The sequence below is a fragment of the Anabrus simplex genome, chromosome 1 (genome assembly GCF_040414725.1).
Source record: "Anabrus simplex isolate iqAnaSimp1 chromosome 1, ASM4041472v1, whole genome shotgun sequence".
Taxonomy (NCBI): Eukaryota; Metazoa; Arthropoda; class Insecta; order Orthoptera; family Tettigoniidae; genus Anabrus; species Anabrus simplex.
The window spans coordinates 314,769,549-314,789,181 of record NC_090265.1 but is presented as its reverse complement, the minus strand read 5'-3'; the positions used below and the strand labels follow the sequence as shown (position 1 = coordinate 314,789,181).

The following is a 19,633-nucleotide window of genomic DNA, read 5'->3' as shown; positions in this document are numbered from 1 at the left end:
AAAAGGTAGTTTCCAGGAACAGATAATCGAGGTTCCACAGTATTCTATTCCTTTACTTGTAGACAACTGAAAATGAAAAATGTCACGGAATTATGGTTATGTCTGTGCTTCATTTGACATATTTGTACATATTCTTAGTAATATTACATATTTTTGCATATTATGTGAGGAATATACCATTTTTGTATATATCTTAGTAATTATTAAAAACTGTATACAAATTGTGTCAGCTCATTTAATTTTCAGACTATAGTAAAATAAATTGCAAATTTCATCTCATATAGGATGTATTTCAACTGCTGAAGTTGGCTTTAAAATTCCTTTAAAATTGGGGTTTCTAACACTTTGTCCATAAAATACAGTAGGTTCGAGTGACTCAACTCCACATAACAGCACTAATCCTCTCTCAGAATCTGGGATGGCTAAGTGCCTTTCATTGGTCAGAGTTTCTAACAAGCTCCATGCAGTCTTGAAACAAAATCTAAATTATTCAAGCTCTCTATCTGTTTGCAAGATCATTAGTGGCAAAAAAGAAGAGCCCCCAGAACAAATTCCAGCCAGCCAGTTTCTTCTTTTAAAATATGCACCGGTAACTTCCTGCGATCTTAAACGGTCCTTCTTAAGCTACAAGGGAATTTTATCAGATCAACGCCAAAACAACATCACAATGGAAAACATGGGGAAGTACTTGGAAACACCTGCACATCACGATAAAAATATTACCATATTATTTGTGTTACTTAATAGGGGTTTAAAGACAGATTCTATATTAACTTTATTTAGTAATATTTTCATGTTTCATTTCCTGGGCATGACGGCAACGGGAAATTAGATTCAAAAATACATTGTGTAATATACTCTGGGATTTACAGAGCATATTATTATTTTTACATATTTGAAGTATTTTGATTATGCCTTTAATTTGGTTATTTAATACTGTCAAAATTAGAAAACATTAGACTATACAAATTAATCTAAAGCAACTACGACGACTTTGTCATAAAATATGGAGGTAGGTTATTTACAACAATTTTACTGTCTCATATTTTAACCATAAGTCATAATAAAAGGAATATACAAACATTTTTCGTAAATTTAGTGCATTAATAATATTACATATTAATGAATAATATTTAATTACACATTTCGCTGATATTTACTACATTTTAATGTACATAATTTGCATTTTGATATTACATAGAAATCTGGGCCCTGCTTATTACGTTACCATTCAAACATTGATTTTTCTGAATGTTCTGTTATAATAACTTTTTATTTTACCAATATATGCACAAATAAACATAGTTGGCTGATAACCACATTGTATTGCCTTTATAACAATACTAATAAGACTAAAAAGAGAATGATATCCAACTCACCTGGTTTACACTCCAGTATAGGTTGGCTCCAGGTACCATCCCGCGTACAGATACTTTCTGTATTGTCCATGTGCTCCTCATTTGGCTCATAATACTGTCGACACTGGTACCGGGCAACAGTTCCCACAGGAACAGGATTATCACATGGAACCCACCCTCTGTGATTGCCATATAAAGATTCACATGTTGCTATGATGCGCTTTGAGGTGATTGGAGAACAGGTTACATCATCTTTGGCTGAAAAAGTAGGAAAAAATGTACACAAAACTAACAAATCCTTTTAGTGATAACATAGGACATTACTCCCTTTCTTGATCTTCATACTCTTTTATATATAAGTTTACAACATTTCATATACTGTATTCTTTGGAAAAAAGACCTCTACAGTGTTGTAAGATGAACAGCAGACAATGGTAGGATGGTAAACAGGATGAAAAGCCCTCTCAGTCTTAATTACTATACTGATGGAGTGGAAGTACCCTATGAGGATCACTATTCAATATCTAGGTGTTAACACTATCCACCCAGTGGTAGTAATATTACTACCATGCGGTGTGCGCCTGAGTGCCGCTGTTAGTAATACTACTTCTATGAAATTTAAAATTCAGTCACTCGAAGGCTATTAATGTTATCTAATTAGTTTTTGTTTTAAGTGTTGTTGATTTCATTTACTATTGATAGGTGGTGTTATCAATGATAGTGATTGGTGATGCAACTTTGGGACAAAGTTTTGTGGCCATGTGCGCTCAGCTAGATCTTACCTAATTGCTGACATATGTACTTCTTGCACATTCTGGTTCAATAAACTCAAATTTATGTGTGCGTATTCTAATGATGGATTATATGACTTCACAGATTTAGAATGAAAGTGTATTGAGACAACAGTCTGCAATTGTCTCTCAAGTAGTCAAATTATACTGTATATTGAGATATGGATCCCGGACCCAGTACAAGTACAGAAAATCCTACGCGTGCATACAGCCCATGGATAAGTGAGCAGATTATTATGGAACTTGTAAACGATTCAGATTCTAATCTGTATGAAAGTGATTGTGAAGAAGAAAATTAAAATCTACAAGCCCCTCATCACCAAATGAACCAGCTGCAAAAAGACAAAGGGAGGTGAGAAGCATGGGAACACAATGGAAAATAGATATTGCTCCTGTGAACATGCCTGTTTTTTCTTCCCCTATCAAAATTTTGTGAATGTTTGGCAGATTATTTGGTGAGTAGAGTTGCTGCTGAAATTACTGAATAATTACGAGCACCATCTGTGGGAAGGCTAGTAGGTAGAGATTATTTTTCACACAGAATAACCACAGTGGACATGAGGAAGGAAGGACACTCGCAGCATATGTGCAAGATTTGCTACGACAAGTCCAAACACAACACCAGCCATGCTGTGAAGAAAATGATGACCATATATTGCCATAAATATGATGTAGGTCTTTGCATAGGAGAATGTTTCGAGTGTTACTATACCAAAGCTAGGTATTGGGAATAACAATGTGTAATTCTGTTGTTCAGTGACTGAAAACTATCAAACTTTTCTGAGTGAATTAGAAATTCAAGTGCGTGAATAAGGATACCAGAATATACCAATATTGTTGCCTGATTTTATTTCCAATGCTGAAGGTATGCATTTTTGAATTGATTTCATGTGATAGTCCACTTTTTCTAGAGTATGTATATAAATTTGTTTATTTATACTGCAAAAACTGATTGGCAAAACTGTAATTTTTTTGTCTGAAAGTTTAAATCACACCAGCACAGGGTAGGGATGCTATCTTGACTCGTCTGGGCTCATAGTGTTGATATAAAGAAATAGCTTCATTGGGGCAATCACATATATAGGATTGTAAATAAAAGTTACAGGTCTCTTCACATGGTTATGAGAGTATTTAGGGGTTGTAGTAAGGATGTAAAGGGTGTATGTCACTGCTAAGACCCCAATTAGCGTATGGTTCCAGTGTATGGGAACCTCATGGAAATTACTTGATTTGAGAACTGGAAAAAATCCAAAGGAAAGCAGCATAATTTGGTCTGGGTTATTTCCGACAAAAGAGTAGTGCTACAAAAATGTTACAATCTTTGGGTTGGGAGGATTTGTAAGTAAGGATACCAGCTGCTCGACTAAGTGGTATGTTATTACAAGTGATGAAAATCATTTTTCGTCCGTATTGAAAGTTTCATAAACTGTATATAGGATAATATCTTTTGTTTATTTCCACCTATTCAATACATTACAAGTTAGGCTCGCCAGATGCAGGTCTTTTGATTTGACTCCCGTAGGCGACCTGCGCATCATGATGAGGATGAAATGATGATGTTTTAAAATAAATGCCAACTTCCTGTAATGTATTGAATAGGTGGAAATAAACAAAAGATATTATCCTATATACAGTTTAAGTGGTATGTCCCAGCTATCAGCAGAGAGATGGCATGGAATGACATTAGTAGACAAATAAGGTTGAAAGGAGCTTTAAAAATAGGAAACATCATATTACAAAGATAAAACTGAAATTCAAAAGAACAAATTGTGGCAAATATTTGTTCATAGGAAGAGGAATTAGGGATTGGAGTAATTTACTAAGGAAGATGTACAATAAATTTCCACCTTCTTTGATTTTACGTGGATGTGCTGGTGAAGAAGAAGAACGACGGATCCCTAGGACATCAAGTATATTGTAAACCAACACACATAGACCAATACTGCCATAGAAGATTACAATCACCATCCTGGCCAGAAGCACGCCATGATGAAGACCTTGGTGGACCGTGCTCTTTGAGTCTGTGAACCAGAGTACATCGAGGAAGAACTATGGCATCTTGATCAAGCCTTACAATTCAATGGCTATACAGTACAAGAGGTCAGGAGGGTAGGAAGAAAAGTATCACTTTTTTGCCATATTTTCGGGACGTTATGGATCATATTTAAAGACTCCTTTAATGTTACAATGTTAAGACCATTTTTCAGCTGACCCAAGAGCTATGTAATATGTTACATTCTGCCAAAGATCCACGTGACCCTCTAACATCTACTGGAGTCTATAGGATTCTGTACATCTGTGGAGCTGTTTATATTGGCACAACTGGCAGAAGTATCAAGACTTGCCTGACGGAGCACAAAAGAAACTGTCATCTGGGGCAATACAACAAGTCATCAGTAACGGAGCATGCTCTGATTGACAGGAAGCATGAGATCTGTTATGAGGATATTGATATACTGGCCACAACATCCCACTTCCATGTCCACCTTTACAGGGAAACAAACATCTGGATAACTTTAACAGAAAGGAGGAAAGACTGAAACTCAGCAAGACCTGGTACATCCTTTTATATAACTTACGGCCAAAGCCAACTAAGATCAGGGACATCACAGTCAACCAACCAGAAGAATGGCTGCTCGGCGTGACCCAATCAGAGGTTGTATGCTCCGAGATCCGATAAAACGACAGACTGCTCGGAGCGACCCAATCAGAGGTCGTGCCCTAAGATATTCAATCATATGACAGACTGCATGGTGCAAACCAATCGGAGTCTGCACACTCGGATATAAATACAGCTGCCTCCCCAGCAACCATCACAGTTGCCAGTGGGACACAGGACAGAGTACTTAGGTGATGCCATAGAAGATGACTACCGCAGCAGTAGTCGAAATGTCTGGCCGGAATGAGAAGAGTGGACCTCAGCAAAATAGCCCGGAAGATTTTGATTATATTGACTCTGGCCTGAAAGCCTTCATATTTCGAATGTTTAATTTAATAATAATCACAATAATACAGTATATAATATTTTAGCCTTTTCAGTCATTCTACTTACAATGTAATCTTTCACTATGTCATCAGTGGTTTGATTCTTTTCATATAGTCATTATTTTCAGCCCAGCTCCATGGCTAAATGGTTAGCATGCTGGCCTTTGGTCACAAGGGTCCCGGGTTCGATTCCCGGCAGGGTCGGGAATTTTAACCTTAATTGGTTAATTTTGCTGGCACGGGGGCTGGGTGTATGTGTCGCCTTCATCATCATTTCATCCTCATCATGACGCGCAGGTCGCCTACGGGAGTCAAATCAAAAGACCTGCATCTGGCGAGCCTAACTTGTCCTTGGACACTCCCGGCACTAAAAGCGATACGCCATTTCATTTTTTTCATTATTTTCAAATGTGTCACTTTATTAACTTTTCTTCAACTGATTTATTATTAAGGTCACATAGCTGTAAGCTTGCATTTGGGAAATGGTGGGTTCAAATCCCACCGTTGGCAGCCCTGATGATGGTTTTCCATTGTTTCCCATTTTCATACCAGGAAAATGCTGAGGCTATGCCTTAATTAAGGCCAATCCCTAGCCCTTTCCTATCCTTGCATCACCAAAAACCTTTTCTTAGTGTGACATTAAAAAGCAGCCAATTCCAGACTTTGTCAGAATGTGCTCTTTTTTCTTTCTACTGTGGTATGATGCATTGTGAAGCACAATTACTGACCAAGGCAGGAGATTGAGAAGTAACTGGTATTTCAAACAGTGTTTGAGACATCCCCTATCCATTTTGTTGCGTGCATCGGCATTATTCGGCAGTGGGACAACAGAAAAGTGGGGCCCATGTGTTGTTGGTGCCCTTACACCTGAGGAAAGACCAGCCAGAAAAGCCTTCCTTGATGGCTTACCTATACAGTCTTGCCAGTGTCTTTCAATACACCATCCTGCATTTACCCAGGTTTCACCTAAATATAAGATATATCTCTTTTCCACTTGAAATTTCTTTATTTGATGTAAATATTTATGGTACCAAATAATTACAGTAGATTGTCTCTTTGATGCTCCACTTGCAAACAAAGCCAATATCTTTTAGAGGGGCAAGAAACAGGCTTCTTTAAAATTTCATAAGTTGAGGGTCATCATTCAGGGATATTAACACAAATGATAATGTCAGTGGCTGATTTATGCCTTGCATCTTAAAGCACTTTTAACACAGTCGCCAAATTGTGTTAAGTCACCTGTCTTTTCTTTTCACTTCTCTTCTCTGTTTCTTATTACATGACACCAGGGAGCCACGAACTGATTCACTGTGAAATTTGTACACTATTATTATCTTGACGTACATGTAGCAACAGCAGTTTCTTCGGTGATCCAACTCTCATTTTTTCTGGGATTTCTGTTCTTTAAATAATTGGAAACAGTTACAATTATTGACCTCTCTTTAATTCCATTTTCATTTCACCAAAACATTATTTTACAATGCTTAGTAAAGCTAAAGGTTCCACCTATTCAATACGTTATCGTAATGGTCTATTTAGAACATCACATATTTATTTAACTTATCATAAAATACATCTTTGGTACCGGTTTCGGCAAACCACTATGCCATCATCAGCCATTGAGTTTTTTATAGCAAGGAACATTCAAAAATTTAAAAATATGCAATAGCAAGTCCTATTCTTACATGAAAAACATTAAAAATATAGCTAAATAGCATAGGCCCATTGTACTATACAAATTAACATGTCTTTTGTGAAAAATACAATATTATTTAGTGCATCTAAAATTATTTTATATATAATTGGCAAAGTCTATGATTTGGTATACCTTATGTACAATAGAATCATGTAAAATTGATAAAAGAATCTACTTTTTGCCATTTAACCAGTTTTTAAAACAACAAGTCCTATTTTACATGGAAAATATTAAAACTTGGCTAGTTAGTGTTAACCCTTTTTTTATGTTATACAAGTAACATGTTTTGTTAAAAAATAAAGTATCTTTTTGTGCGTCTAAAATTGTTTTTTAGGTGCTTAAAAAGACTATGGTTTGATATAGTTGATACACAGGAAATTTGATGTTTCTATAAAAACCTCTGTCATTTTTAACACAGTTTCTTAGTTCCTCATAATATGCGACTTATACTGTTTTAGATAATAAATACAGGTTCTTCTTCCTTAAAACTTATTGAAACAACAGTCTGTTTGACTATGTAAGTCCTGATGTGTTTTTTCTTGTTTGAGTATTGCTTCTAGTATTTTCCAATGTAAATAACTGTGTGGCTGAGGCCGAAACTATGGTTAAGATCTTGAATATTATTTTATGTGCCAGATGGAAATGGGCCGTAAATAGTGTTAATCTCGAACCAGTACGGACCTAAAAAGGAAATAGTGAAATGAGTATGAGTTATTGAGAACGATACGCGGTACTATAGAAAAGAATTGAAGATATGAAACTCACCTCAGGTTGAATGTAACAGCGTGCAGAGAGAGTGAGGAACAACTGCTGAATGTCTAACGCCAACCAGCCGGCTCAGCTGTAAGGCGGGGCGTATTATGTAGGGGAAGGGGACGCAGGAGAGGTTGCGTTCGTGTGTGCCTGTGTGTCAGGGGGGCGTGGACTTTGCCGGGGATAGTAGGCTAGCACGCTACGTAATATTTTATATACGGATTGATTTTTAGGAATTTTTAAACTGTTAATTAATGAAATAAGCATGTCAAATAAAATTGTAGGTTTTTCCGAAATATCATTTAGATTGTAATTGGGATTATAATATTGATCTAAAGTAATGTAACATTGCTCTGTTAGGTCTAGGAGTGGGCCTTTATTTATTGTTTCGATGATGTCCAAGTCCTTGTTGATACCGTAAAAATTGTGTTTGTATTCCTGTATGTGCTGACCTATTGCCGAAAATTTTCTATATTTTATGGCATTGACATGTTCATTGTATCTGATATTAAATGATCTCCCAGTCTGTCCAAGGTAAACACTGGTACAGTCGTTGCAATGAAACCTATATACACCTGATCTATCGAATGGGTTTTGTATATTAACCGATTTTGAGTTGTAAAAAATATCTAAATTTCTATTATTGGTTTTGAAGGCAATATTGACATTTCTTTTTTTAAAAATATTGGTTAAACGGAAAATGTCAGAGTTAAAAGTAAAAGTAGCATATGTTTTTGTTTTGGGTGTTTCTTTTTGTAATTTAGTATTGGGTTGATGTTTAAATTTATTTATTATGCGTTCTATAAAACATTTGTTGAAGCCATTATAAGATGCGATTTTACGTATAGTGTTGAGTTCTTTTTTACGTTCTATATTGGACATGGGTACATTAAATGCTCTCTGTATTAAATTCAGCAGTTGTTCCTCACTCTCTCTGCACGCTGTTACATTCAACCTGAGGTGAGTTTCATATCTTCAATTCTTTTCTATAGTACCGCGTATCGTTCTCAATAACTCATACTCATTTCACTATTTCCTTTTTAGGTCCGTACTGGTTCGAGATTAACACTATTTACGGCCCATTTCCATCTGGCACATAAAATAATATTCAAGATCTTAACCATAGTTTCGGCCTCAGCCACACAGTTATTTACATTGGAAAATACTAGAAGCAATACTCAAACAAGAAAAAACACATCAGGACTTACATAGTCAAACAGACTGTTGTTTCAATAAGTTTTAAGGAAGAAGAACCTGTATTTATTATCTAAAACAGTATAAGTCGCATATTATGAGGAACTAAGAAACTGTGTTAAAAATGACAGAGGTTTTTATAGAAACATCAAATTTCCTGTGTATCAACTATATCAAACCATAGTCTTTTTAAGCACCTAAAAAACAATTTTAGACGCACAAAAAGATACTTTATTTTTTAACAAAACATGTTACTTGTATAACATAAAAAAAGGGTTAACACTAACTAGCCAAGTTTTAATATTTTCCATGTAAAATAGGACTTGTTGTTTTAAAAACTGGTTAAATGGCAAAAAGTAGATTCTTTTATCAATTTTACATGATTCTATTGTACATAAGGTATACCAAATCATAGACTTTGCCAATTATATATAAAATAATTTTAGATGCACTAAATAATATTGTATTTTTCACAAAAGACATGTTAATTTGTATAGTACAATGGGCCTATGCTATTTAGCTATATTTTTAATGTTTTTCATGTAAGAATAGGACTTGCTATTGCATATTTTTAAATTTTTGAATGTTCCTTGCTATAAAAAACTCAATGGCTGATGATGGCATAGTGGTTTGCCGAAACCGGTACCAAAGATGTATTTTATGATAAGTTAAATAAATATGTGATGTTCTAAATAGACCATTACGATAACGTATTGAATAGGTGGAACCTTTAGCTTTACTAAGCATTGTAAAATCTTGAGTCAATACGGACAAAAAATGAAGTTTTTAATACTAAATAAAACCAAAACATTAGCCATTTCAATTCAATTGAACACAAAATAAAATGCCTATACAGATACACAACAGAAACACCAATGACAGTACTTCAGCACTTAAGATGTCGGCAGAACTGAGTATGTGCTCATGATTATACAGTATAGGGCGTGACTTTTCTTTCCAGCCTGGTTGTGGCAGCACCAGCATGAACCACAGAACTATAATTGTATTCCTCGGACCTTTTTGGTATGAGTGAGTGTTTCGTTTCATTACGTAATCTTCTCTGTGTCCAACATATGTTTTTGATACTCTGTTCATATAGTGTGGGATGGAATATTAAAATATAGATTAAATAAAAAGTATAAAAGGGGATATCTGCTAACTGTTTAATCATATGATATTTGATATTTGGTGACTGTGACAGGATTCATCTGTTGTATTGGAGTTGCCCTTTCACTGAACCTTGTTTATGCTATCGGATTTGGTTGTTACTGACTATCGTCTATTCTTGTGGAGTAGTTTCTTTTTTCGGCCATCGCGATGATGACTGGAAAAAGAAGGCATTTGGAAATTGGTCGTGAAGAAGTGTGGAATTTTAAGGTCATTATTCGCATAGCACTATAACGCCGTCACAGAAATGATGAATAAGAAAGTCGCTGCGGATGAAGTTGTCACTAAGTTTTCTGTACTTGAGGTCAGGTATGACAATATTGTGGCTCTCGATAATAATATACATGATTTCCTTTATTTAAGCGAGTGTACCATTGAGGAAATCTTGCAAGAGTTGGAGACAGTTGATGAGTATAAAGAGAAGTATTGTACACTGAAAGGTAAGGTTGATGAACTGAATAAGTCCCAAGTACATGTGGCACGATCTGTTTCCGAGTCATGTGATTCAGGAAGATATTGGCTTAGGTTACTGAAGTTGGAAATGGCTAGATACGGTGGCGAGATCTCCCTGTGGATTGGGTTCTGGGCACAGTTTTCCCATATAGATAGCGACCCGGAACTTAGTAACGAGGAAAAATTCCAATAACTTTTACAGGCTACAGTACCTAAATTGAAGGCCAGGTCCATTGTAGAAAGATTTCTGCCTTCAGGCAAGAACTATGGCAAAGCGATTCGATCATTGACGGAGAGGTTCGATCGTAAGTATAACTTGGTACAACATTACAATAGGGAATTTTTAAAACTAGTTTACTGATCATAAGAATATGAAACTGTCAGTACTGTATGAGACAACAGCCGTAGTCAAGTTGAAACAATGCATCTTGTGAGATCTCCAAAGTTAAGCAACATTGGGCGTGGTCAAGATTTGGATGGGTTGCCACACACTGTTAGTGGGCGGTAAGGGAATGAATGGAGGAGCGGAAAGTAACTGGCCACCCTATCGTACGTAAACTCCGGCTCAGGCACACCTCAGCGGAGGTTCGGCTCTGCCTTCGGGCAGAATACAGCCTTACCCCTTAGAGCTGTATGACAGACTGGAAGCACAATTATGTGCATTGAAAAATGAAATGTCGTATGGCTTTTAGTGCCGGGATCTCCCAGGACGGGTTCGGCTCGCCAGGTGCAGGTCTTTCTATTTGACACCCGTAGGCGACCTGCGCGTCGTGATGAGGATGAAATGATGATGAAGACAACACATACACCCAGCCCCCGTGCCACTGGAATTAACCAATTAAGGTTAAAATCCCCGACCCGGCCGGGAATCGAACCCGGGACCCTCTGAACCGAAGGCCAGTACGCTGACCGTTCAGCCAACGAGTCGGACATTATGTGCATTAGAAACATCGGAGATAAAATCTGATAATTACGCTGCCATTCTCTTCCCGTTTGTGGAGTCATGTTTGCCACTAGAAACATTGAAGCAGTGGGAGCGTACCAATGGAGACTGTGATAGGACCTTAGAGGAACAGATGGACAATTTAATTACTTTTGTCAGGAGAGAAGTACAGACAGAAGAGCGTGTGGCCCTTGCTAGTACTCGTTTCGGTACATCTAACTCGCAACCAATGGATAGAGTAAATTATTCTCTTTGTGAGACTCAGCTCCTATCTTCAGCTATATGCTATCGCAGCTGACTTAGCCTATCTTAGTCTTACGAATCAGTGCGAATTTTGTGAGGGCAAGCACAGTACCACTGACTCCCAGAAGGCCGTGACCTTGTCTATTGATGAGAAAAGGAAGCTTCTGGCTCAGACTGGTTGTTGTTTAGCCTGCACCAAGAAGGACCATCTTGCAAGTTAATGTCGGGCAAGGTGTAGTTCTTGTAGAGGACGACACATTCTGGTGATGTGTAGCAAAGTCACAGCCAGTTCAGAGGTAGAAAAGGGAAACGTTGTGGCACGTCCTTCTTCAGAATGGATCTCCTTGCTATTAATCACAACCTGATTTTTGGTGTCTCAAATGAAGTGTTCTTGCAGTCCTTTGCTGCTATTTTGTACAATGGTAATATGCAGTAAAGGGTTTGTGTTTTCTTCTTCTTTCTTTTTCTTGCTATATGCTTTACGTCGCAGCGACACAGATACGTCTTATGGCCATGATGGGATAGGAAAGGCCTAGAAAGTGGAAGGAAGCAGCCGCCTTAATTAAGGTACAGCCCCGGCATTTGCCTGGTGTGAAAATGGGAAACCACGGAAAACCATTTTCAGGGCTGCCGACAGTAGGACTCAAACCCACTATCTCCCGATTACTGGATACTGGCCGTACTTAAGCGACTGCAGCTATCGTGCTCCGTGGTTTGTGTTTTAATGGACAGTGCATCACAATGCTCCTATTTATTTCTTTGCACTGTTTACACCCACATTGGAGCACCAAAATCAACCTTATACAATACAATCTTCAAAAATTAAGTTCATTTTTTAAAACTTGATAATTTCTTCTTTTCCCAAAACTTCTTCATTCTAGATGATCTTGCAGCCCCTTCTTCTGCTGATATAACATACTGCTTACGTTTAGATGTTTTAAGTGATAGTTTTGTATATTTGTTGTTTAGAATCTTCTCTTCTCTATTTTCAATTTGCTCTGTAGTAAATTTCAATTCATCCAAATCCATTTGTATTTCTTTAAACCAAGTGTTTTTTGTTTTACTATTCCAAAGAAATCAAAAAGCTGTTTTAGGAGTCTAAAATATGGCAAACGGTATATGTGTCCAAAAAATGCAATCCTCAGTTTTCTCATTGTGTCAATAATTGATTCACTTTTCTTGTAAATTACTGAATTGGGTAACAGTCTCCACTGGCCATCAACTTGATTTTATTTATAAGAAATTGTTTTTAGAATTCTTCTATCCACTTTCTGCAGTTTGTTGTTGCTTGGGTATTAAGTTTGAATACTGTTTCACTAGCATACGTTGTTTCTGGTTTGATGACGGAGTTATAATGGTGAAATTTAGCATTAATTGAAAGAGACTGTTTCTTTGTAACTCGGCCATGTAATTTCTTGTGCTTGTCTCAATTTTAGTGTTCTATTATCTATTGTGCCCATTATATTTTCTGACGTGTTCCAAAATGGTGTCAAAGTGGAGGTATGGACCACACAGGCCAAAATTATATGAAGTAAACTATAATTTAAACGTTCACAGAAGGCCTAGACTGAGTAAAGAGTGCACAATTTCAAAGGCTGTGAGTAGAGAACAAAAATATCAAGTGGACTGTTTGAAAAGAAAGAAGTAAATATTAATATACGGTATTATTACTACACTTACTAATCTGCCAAGATACACTGGACAGACACGAATCATTTTAGCTGCGTCAGAGAGGAAGATATCAGCCAAGAAAAACTAAATACTCTGTTATTTCTCGTTCTAAACGAAGAGATACGGCATGATACATAGTATACAGCGCAGAAGAAAAGAATTGCAGAGTGAAATAAGGAAATTTGAATTTAAAACGTTCAGCAACTGGACAGACAAGGAATGATACGACACGTCAAAATTTATTAAGAATAGAGATTGGAGAACAGAAAACTAACCAAGCATCATTACCAAGGACCGAAATTAAGAGATTCTTAAGCCTTCAAGAACTGAATTATCATTTAAAATTAAAACAAGGCAAAGATAAAATCGAACATACACTGAACCCAGTGTCAAATATTTGGCAAAAGTCAGGTCAATAAGAAAAATACAAGACTACTGACGAGATATTTTGATTTTTAAGAAGTTCTAAAATGAACTCTTACTTGTTGGGATTATTTTATGTTAACACTAGCGCAAGAGAGAAGATGATTATGACTTGCTAATTTCGAGGTGGACCGACCTGCAAGTGAATATGTAACCAGCCAGCTGACCAAACCTGATGAAGGAGAGGACTCCAGCTGACCCATAGTATCCAGCTGGCCAAGGACTACAGATGCAGCACTGAGAGCTACAAAATCGCCATACCCGCTGAATGACAAGCTAAGTTTGCTAAATAATGGTTCTTAATTAAGTTAGATATAGTAATCTCATAAAATGTATAGTAATTGTGAAGTATTTAAGATAACAAGAGACTCAGTGAAGTGCAATGTTTGAATTATAGTTACAAGGTTAAGTTGTGATAAAATCAATATATCTCGAAAAAGTGATTATACATCTGTTGAGTGTATTATGATAGCTAATGAAATTATGATTATTTGCGAGAATGAGTGTAGATTTCACACAGCAGAATGAGAGTATTTGCGTGTACTAGATTTCTTGAATGGGTTTTGTAGCCGAACATGCTTTCTAAGCATTATAATGAAATTATATGGAAAGGGAGTATAGATTATATGAGGCGTATAGTTTCAAACATGGCAAGTCCGTTGTGCTGTTGTTTTCAGGAGAAGCAAAAACCTTGTTTAGGGTATTAATTCATATATATTCAGACACTTTAATCTTTATGTTGCTTAGCAGAGGCTTCTGATTCATTACCATACCATTTTTACAGTCTAAATATATTACATGAATTGAAAAATGTATTAAAAATTTGGACTTGACCATGTTTGAAACTAACTCTGGGACTTGGCCGATTTTGAAACTTACGTAAGAGGACTTGGCCATCTTTGAAACCTAGATTAAAAAATTTGGCCTAATACCTAAAGAAAAAGTAAATCTAGATTAGGCCTATTTTCCAACTGTGTTCATCTTGACTTTATTTAGAACAAATACGATTAAAAATGATATAAGATTTAGTGAAAAATCTTTATAAAGATTATTATTTTAAACATTATGTTTGTGTAAAATTACCCAACATTGTAACCAATGTAGAGGCTAATTAACATTTAAATAGTGTATATTTTGCAAATATGGGGATTCATGTAGCTACTTCAATGTATATTCTTCATATTATACCTATTCAATACCATCGCGCCTTCGAAACACTTCACCGAGCCTTGATTAAATCACCACTAACAACACGTTGTTGATTGTACTCATCTCAGCTGTCTTTCCCTCATGCGCTTCCAGGTGGAAGAATCACGTTGCCGCTTTCTGGAATGTCGTTCATTTATTTCCTCCATTTTATTGCACAGCAAATATGAATACTATTAAAAACGACCAATTAATTACGTATATATTTATAATTTTTAAAATATTTATTAAAATACACGCAAACAAAACCACCACATGTGACTCGAACAAACGTCAGGCCGCCATATTACCGGAAGAAAACACGTGACTGGATAGCGCAGGATTATTGGCCCGTGCGGGTTAACAGGGACTTGGCCGACTTTGATATGAAACCTCATTTTTGGCTGCAATTTTAAATGTGATTTGACCGAATTTGAAACCCACTTTTGTTCCCGTTGTATTCATCTTGTAAAGAGGAATCCATGGAAGTCAAAATATCAGAACGTGAAAAAGATGGACTTGGTCGTGTTTGAAACTATATGCCTCATATATTCCTTGTTGGGGTATGTCACAAAATGGTATTATGAAATATTAGAGGTTAAATATTATTCTGTGAGATTAATTATGATCCAATGAAGTGAACAGAGATTCAATGAAGCTTAATACGTTGTAGGAATTATGTTATATATGAAGAGAAATAGTTATGTTGATGTTTATAATTGATTGAATAAAGTGATATATAGTAAATGGAGTTAAATGAAGGAAATGAAATGAAGTGATAGGAAGGTAGTTGCATTGAAGACGTAATGAGGGACACAGGAGATGGAATGAGTAATACTTTGAGGGAATATCATAAGACAAGGTAGGCATGGCAAACCCAGACACTTATATCAGAGTAGATGGTTTCTGCAATATTAAAATATAGCTGTGTTGTAAGGAAATGTCCATAGCAAATATCATTCAGAGATAATACACGAATTGAAAGATGAGATGAGTTTGTAGATATAATATTGAGCTATCATATTAAAATTGAACTTGTCGGTTTAAATAAGGGTTCGTGTAAAGTCAAACATGGAATGAGAGGATGAAATTATGGCTAATTAAAAACTAGTAGAGTTAGTAATGAGGTTTAGATTATTTTTATTTTTGAAAGGTACTTAATGATTTTACAAATACATGAACATAGTAGGACTAGGATGGTGGATGCCAAAATTATTAGTGGCAATAGGGATTAGTAACTTTAGCATGTCATTCAACGAAAACAACAAAGATGAAGCGATATACATAAAACAATTTGGATTGCGTGACTTGAAAGAAAACATTTAAAGAAGAATCATGTCTTATATTAATCAGTGATATGATTGATTTTTATTTTTTAATTTGATTATTATATAAATAATGTTATTGATGAACTTAATATTTACATATCAAATTAAATTGTGAAACAAGATGTTAGGTCATATCAGGATTGAAATTCAATTTTATTAAGCCAGCGCTGACTTAAATGAGATGCATGCATAGAGTTAATTGATTTTATGATTTATTGGACGAATATTTAAAAAGGTTACTTTCTCTTTTCTTCTGAATTGAATTAGATTAATAAATTCCTTATCGTGGATTCTTATATGTGTAAGTAAGTGATTTATAGATAATATGTCATAGAATAACTTAGTATTAAGTTGATTATTGCGATTCCTTATGGCACTTGCGTTAGTGAAACATGCGGTAGGATGGAGACGTTCATCCGGAACTGAATTATTTTGCACGCGGTTGGATTGCTCTTCAGAACTCACGTTAAGCCGAGTTATTTTATGAAGATTTACCCTGAGAGATTAACGAGTTGCTGGAGTATTTTTATTTGTGTCGTACCTGGACACAGGATGGGCGCACTATGGATGCTTTTTCAGTAGCATTCCAAGTGACAATTTCACCAAGATATATAAATTTATTTACAATTTTTATTTTCTGAGTATTATTTAATATAATATATGGAGTGTCAACTTTAAAGGATGGCAACATTTCTATTTTATCAAAAGATATTTTCAACCCAACCTATATTATAAATAGCTTGGCGAGAGAAATGAAGTATGATGTCATTGGTGAAGAAAATCTGATTCATTCTCTGTTTGGAGGCTGTAACCTCAGATTGGTGAAGCACTGATGTTATAAAGCTCATCTATGAGGGTTAAATAGAGACTCCACCTGTAGGTTTTTAGTACTGGACCAAGCCAACATTGCTTCGTTTCTCCTATTGGCCAGGCCCAGCGGAAATGGAAGAAGAGCATAAACAATTAGGTTTCAAACTCAGTGAAGACATGCCTGGGCCCACAGATGTACTGATAGGAGCTGATATCGCGGGCAAGATCTGGTTAGGCAACAGAGTAATTCTTTCTTCTGGTGTTGTAGCTGTTGAAACTTTATTCGGCTGGACTCTCATGGGCAGTGAGAAGAAGATACCCATTGCTAGCTGCTGTACCAATCTTACCACAACCTACACTATAACAACTATAGTTCATGGGAACATTGCTGATCTATGGAAAATTGAGGCCATGGGTATCTGTGACCCAGCTGAGAAGCAGGATCGAAAAACTAAGCGAATAACTGCTGTGGACTATTTTACAAGAACTGTTGAATATGTGGACAGTTGATACCCAGTTCGACTTCCATGGTCCCTTGTTTCAGCAATGCCCTCTAAACTTGAAGTGGCGGAGGGTCGGCTGGTGAGGACAACAAGAAAAATGCGCCGATCCAACAATTTATTTGAAGATTACGATTTGGTATTTTGTGAATGGTTGAAGCTTAAGATCATTGAGAAGGCAAAGGAGAATGGTAAGGGACACTGCTTGCCCCATCGTCCAGTCATAAAATAGACTAGCAGTACGGCTCTGCAAAAATTGCTGGTTTTCCTTCTCTTAGTGAATGCTTGGAGCAAGGACTGAATCTCACTGAACTATTACCCGACATTCTGATGCAATTTTGAGAGAAAACCATGGGTGTCTCAGCAGACATTGAGAAAGCCTTTCTACAGATTGTGATACATCCTGAAGATAGACACTATCTCAAGTTCCTGTGGTGGGACCGGGACATCAGGTAAATGACATTGAGACACTCCCGCGTGGTTTTCGGGGTGATCTGTAGCCCCTTCCTCTTGGCCGCAGTTCTTGATCACCATCTCAGTAAATGTATTCAGAATTATCCTGTAGAAGATGGTGCAATGTTGAAAAAATTGAAGACTGGGTTCTATGTTGACAATTTAGCTATGAGTGTAAACAGTCTTTCAGAGTCTGAGTATCTGCGGACTCTTGCTACAAGTGTTATGACTAAAGCAGGATTTAATATAAGAGGGTGAGAGTTCTAGAGCGACTCTTCTGAACAGTCGGCTTCTATGCTAGGACTGAAATGGGATCATAAGAGTGACAAGCTCAGTCTAAACATCAGTTGGTGGGAGAAAGCTACTCAGGTCTTACAAAGAGGAACGTTCTCTCTATGACACAGAGAATGAAACGGCGTATGGCTTTTAGTGCCGGGATGTGTCCGAGGACTTCGGCTCGCCAGGTGCAGGTCTTCTGATTTGACGTCTGCAGGCGACCTGCGCGTCATGATGAGGATGAAATGATGATGAAGATGACACATACACTCATTCCCCGTGCCAGGGAATTAAACAATTATGGTTAAAATTCCCGACCCTGCCGGGAATCAAACCCAGGACCCCTGTGACCAAAAGCCAGCACGCTAATCATTTAGCCATGGAGCCGGACAACACAGAGAATATTCGACCCAATTGGCTTTAGTGGACCTGCAACTTTGAGTTTGAAGCTGATGTTACAGAACCTATAGGAGAAGAAATTGGACTGGGACGATCCTATAGATGATGAAAACGAGAAGATTTTTAAAGCTTCGCTTCAACGAGTTCCTCTGCTCATCCTCGAAATATTGGGACATCTCATGATCATTCACTGCACCTTTTCATTGATGCAAGGCGTATGCTGTTTGTGTATTTTTGTTTAAAGTTAAAAACTTGCAAAATGTTCACCTTTTCAATACAAAATAAGTATGTTGTTCAGTTTGAATTGCAACATTTTAATTTGGTTACTCGGTACCGGTTTTGACGTTGTTATTATTATTTATAAATTTCATTTTCCGTATTGACAGATTCAAAGTATAGATAAGAAAAGTGTTTTTCCACCAATCAATACACAATTTATTTTAAATAGATTAAACTAGTACCGGTTTTGGCTCTTTGACGGCCATCATCAGCTAGTACATGATTTGTTTCCAGCCATTAGACAATTCACAAGTTGTTATTGTATTAGACATCCGGATGTCTAATGGGGGATGGAAATGTATAACAGTAGCATGTAATTAAAATATCAGTAGTCAAGGTAAAAAGTTACAATAAGTTAGAACATGAGTATGCAGGACATATTAAAACATATGGGTCATAATATAAAACACTTAAAAAGTTTTAACACGTTAAAATTTGGTAAGTATAGGTAGACACTTGTTAAAAATTTTTAGTTCATGTTACATAGGTTCCATTCTTCAATCTTCTGTGTAGTTCCTTTGCTTTTATGTTATGTTGATTTTAGCTGTGTATGGTAATCTTCGAGAAAGTTCTGAAGCTGGTATGTGTCATGTTGATATGGACCTTTGTCATGAAGAAATTAGACATCCGGATGTCTAATATAATAACAACTTGTGAATTGTCTAATGGCTGGAAACAAATCATGTACTAGCTGATGATGGCCGTCAAAGAGCCGAAACTGGTACT

At 36.5% G+C, this 19,633-nt stretch overlaps 1 protein-coding gene across 1 annotated transcript in view; it reads right to left on the bottom strand.

Annotated features, from left to right (window-relative positions):
- Positions 1–19,633, bottom strand: part of LOC136865388 (modular serine protease) — a 200,649-nt gene that overhangs the window by 100,369 nt on the left and 80,647 nt on the right. The window contains exon 6 of the mRNA XM_067142403.2: positions 1,380–1,616. Coding sequence (XP_066998504.2) covers positions 1,380–1,616 — 237 coding nt within the window. The remainder of the gene's footprint in view (positions 1–1,379; positions 1,617–19,633) is intronic.